At 59.0% G+C, this 3854-nt stretch overlaps 1 protein-coding gene across 1 annotated transcript; it reads left to right on the plus strand.

The window, feature by feature from the left end:
• Positions 1-657: 657 nt before the first annotated feature.
• Positions 658-3253, plus strand: PROP1 (PROP paired-like homeobox 1). Its single transcript, XM_032395709.1, has 3 exons — positions 658-766; positions 1940-2172; positions 2915-3253. The coding sequence occupies exons 1-3, from the start codon at positions 658-660 to the stop codon at positions 3251-3253; spliced, it is 681 nt and encodes a 226-aa protein (XP_032251600.1).
• The last annotated feature ends 601 nt before the right edge of the window (positions 3254-3854 follow it).

Raw genomic sequence — 3854 nt, forward strand, 5'->3', positions numbered from 1 at the left:
CTCCCCAAGGTGGGGTTCTGAGGAAGGGTCTTAGGAGGAATGCATTTACTTCTTATCCTGCCTGCTCCCAGGAGGGGATTTAACAGGACAAAAGAACTTGGTCCTCTGGGAATACGAGCTCTTGGCCCCAGTCCCTGGACCCTCCAACTGAGCACCTTCCCTCATCCGGCTTGTGATCCTCCCCTGAAGAAGGGGGCTCTGGTGGCCAGGCAATGATTGGACAGGCCCCCAGGGGCGAGGAGCAGGTCACTCCTCCAAGGCTCAGGGAGAAGGAGGTGGTGTGGGATTGCAAGCTGGGAAAGTAGGCAGCTGAGAGCAAAGGGATAGGACGGCATCACGGAGACAGGGAGCGGGAGACAGGGGGCAGGCAGCGGGAAGTTGAGGTACGAATGGAGAAACAGGGTCCGGGCAAGGCAGAGAGAATGCAGTGATACTCAGGCAAAGGAAGGGGGAATTAGAAAAAAATTTAGAAAAAAGGAGGGACAGTGAGAAAGGCCAAGACATCTATCTGTATCTACATCCACGCATAGAGCCAGAGGTATAAACAGAGGGAGAAGGAGACGTGGAGGGGAACCGACAGACCAGAGAAAGACTGACCCAGGAGCAGAGACTCAGGGACACGGGAGACGGGACTGTCTTAGGTCTTTGTTGTTAGCCATGGAAGCGGAAGGCAGGAGTGAGCAGGGTAAGCACAAGAAGGGGCGACTTTGCAGCAGCCTCTGGCCCCAGAGCTACCCCGCCCCTGGGACTCTGACCTCCACGGTGGGTGAGTGAATCTCTGGGCTGGTTCTGAGGCAGCAGGTGGGGTGGCGGTGAGGAGCGGGGGCTCCATGCTTAGGCTCCTGGGGGGGCAGTGGTTCCCCACGAGGAAGGTGAGGAGGGGGCATAAAAAGCAGAATCCGAGAATGCTAAAACCTGGGGCATCTCAGAAAGCATGGGGAGGGACAAGTCCTGGGCTTCGCAGACGGGACCCGCAGATGGGACCCGAGCATGGACGGGCTGCTGAACAGCACCTGCGGTGGGGGGTGGGGGGGTGGGGGGGAGCTGAAATCCAGCTCCGCGCTCCTGAGCTCCCAGGTCGCCCACCGCACGGCCTCCTCGGAGGTGGGCAGCTGCAGGGGCCAGGGCTTGGGATCCCCTGTGACCAGCGGCTCGACGCATGTGTGTCCCACAGGTGGACAGGGAGCGCTGGCTGGGAGCCACACCCTTGGTCCCCATGGGGATGGGTGCCTCAGCTCCAGACATCTCCTTTTCACAGTGTGTGCCTTCCAGGTGTTTCCTTTCGCTCCGTGTTCTCCCTTCCCCGGCTGGCTCTCAGACTAATTAGTGTGGGGGCTTAGTGAGCCTGTGGGGAGGAGAGGCAAGCCTTTCCCACGAGCTCAGGTTCCTGCAGCCCGGCGGCCGGGCCAGGGCCAGGGCCGGGGTAGGGGAGAAGGCGAAGTGCGTGTGAGGGGAGGGCGGGCCTGAGCGGAAGAGGGAGGGATGTTTCATCTGCGCAGCTGGAGGGCCTAGGAGGGCGGGAGCGGGCTCCAGACGGCGTGCGCTGGACGTGAGCCTGGAGAGCCGGGAACGGGGGTGGGGGTGGGGGTCGTAGAGACCCGGACAGAGGAGCCCCAGGGGTGAGACCCGGGAGGCTAGTCCACGTGCCCAGAGAGGGGCGCCCGGTGCACGGGCATGTTCCGTGGGCGTGGGCATTCAGTGAAGGGAGGCAGACGGGGCCCCAGGGCGTGAGGTGGGTCTGCACCGCGTGTGGAGAGCAGAGCGCGGGTTAGGGCCCTCCGACGGGAGGCGGGGCGACGCTGAGCTGCGTTCCCGGCCGGTGCGAGCCGAAGGGTCTCTGGTCGGGGCAGAGCGCGTAAGCAGCAGCGGGGCGCTGAGGAGAATGGGGGGCACAGGTGGGTCCACTCCGCACAACCTCTGCCCTCCCCTCCACCCTCAGACACGAGCCCTCGGCCCTACAGGAAGCTCTCTGGGGCAGGAGTGCGGAGAGCAAGGCTTTCCCCCGACGGAGGACAGAGGGGTCGCCCCCACTCCCGGCGCCGCCACCGTACCACCTTCAGTCCGGCCCAGTTGGAGCAGCTGGAGACAGCCTTTGGGAGGAGTCAGTACCCCGACATTTGGGCCCGAGAAGGCCTGGCCCGCGACACAGGCCTCAGCGAGGCCAGAATCCAGGTGATGCCCCAGGACCCCCCACCTCTTCTGGGAAGAGATGCAGATTTGGCTCTGGGACTACTGGGGTCTAAATTCTCCTAGGCATTACAGCTGTCCCCTCAGCGTCCCCCAGAACACAGCCTCATCTGCATCGGGGATGTCCCTGGAACTGAACCCACGCTCTAACCTGGTCTAACTGGAGTTTCGACACCCTACCCGCAACCTTAACAGGGATGGGAATTCCAACAGAAATACGATCTTAACTGTTTGCATGCATACGTAGCCTTGTCCCTAACCATGGCCTTGAAACCCAGCCAGCCTGATGCTCCGTCCATCCGAACCATCGAGGTAGTTAATCTTAGGTGCAAACCCTACCCTAAATCCAGCCCCGTCTCTAACCGTTAAACTCATGTACGGTCTTAATCTCTAATAACCCTCGGGGACGTTTCCTGTTCTCTGTGGAGGGAAAAATGCCATTGTGTCATGATTGAGCTCTTTCTCGCGGGAAGTTGACATTTCGGACTCCCCCAGATTTGCAGTAGAACAAATTTAGACACAGGTTGGGGGTGACGGTGTGGGTCTCGCTTTGTGAGGAGGCCCAGCTCAGCTGTGCCTCTGGGAAGAGCTTTCCTTCCTCTTCGGTGTGGGAGAGGCTTATGCTAGGTACCTGAAGCTTCTGTCATCGACGGGGAGGGGGCTCTGACGTGACAGGGCCCCCATATGAGAGAGAGGCTCTGACGTGGCTGTTCTCCCCCTTCCTCAGGTCTGGTTCCAGAACCGCAGAGCTAAGCAGAGGAAGCAAGAGCGGTCGCTGCTCCAGCCACTGGCCCATCTGTCTCCTGCCACCTTCTCTGGTTTCTTGCCCGAGTCCCCTGCTTGCCCCTACTCCTACCCAACACCGCCTCCACCCATGACCTGCTTCCCTCACCCCTACAACCACGCCCTTCCCTCTCAGCCCTCCACCGGCGGTTCCTTTGCTCGACCCCACCAGCCTGAAGACTGGTACCCCACCTTGCACCCAACCCCCGCTGGCCATCTGCCCTGCCCCCCACCCCCAACCATGCTTCCCCTCAGCCTTGAGCCACCAAAATCCTGGAACTAAGGTGGTACAGGTGCTGATAAGGTAATTCCCCCAGCCCGTGGCCCTGGTGAAATGCACAGAAAGCTGGGTGGCTTCCCTTCCTTCCAAGGGTCAAGTCGAAATTTGGTGAGAGGCAGCTCAGAGATCGGGAATTTAGAAATGGGAGGTCCTGCTGAAGAAGGCCCACTGAGGTGATTAGTTGAGGGAATTTAGGGAGGTGAACCTTCTAGAAGATAGAGGTAAAAAGCCTCAGTGGTGGTGTCCAGTGGAAGGGTGGATATTGATGGAAGCAACTTGAGTAATTGTTGCTGCTGGTGAATGGAAGTGACCGAACATGATAGAACTTTCGGGGCTTCGTTGATTAAGATCACAGTTGAAGATCTTCACCCAGCAGTTTCTAGCTGATTTCAATAAGGCTTTTGATTCAAAGTCCACCTGTTCATCCTTTCCCCGTCACCCACCCCACCACCCAAATCAGTCATTAACTTTTGTTCATTAATGTTCTAGAAATACATCTTGAATTTCTTTCTCTCTTTTCCATTCTAGCAGACACTTTGCCTTTTCCGGCCCCCCGTCTTCTAACTAATCCTCCTCAGTGGTTCCCTTAGTCCAGCCTTTCCCA

This window comes from Phoca vitulina, unplaced genomic scaffold (genome assembly GCF_004348235.1).
Source record: "Phoca vitulina isolate PV1807 unplaced genomic scaffold, GSC_HSeal_1.0 scaffold87, whole genome shotgun sequence".
Classification (NCBI taxonomy): domain Eukaryota; kingdom Metazoa; phylum Chordata; class Mammalia; order Carnivora; family Phocidae; genus Phoca; species Phoca vitulina.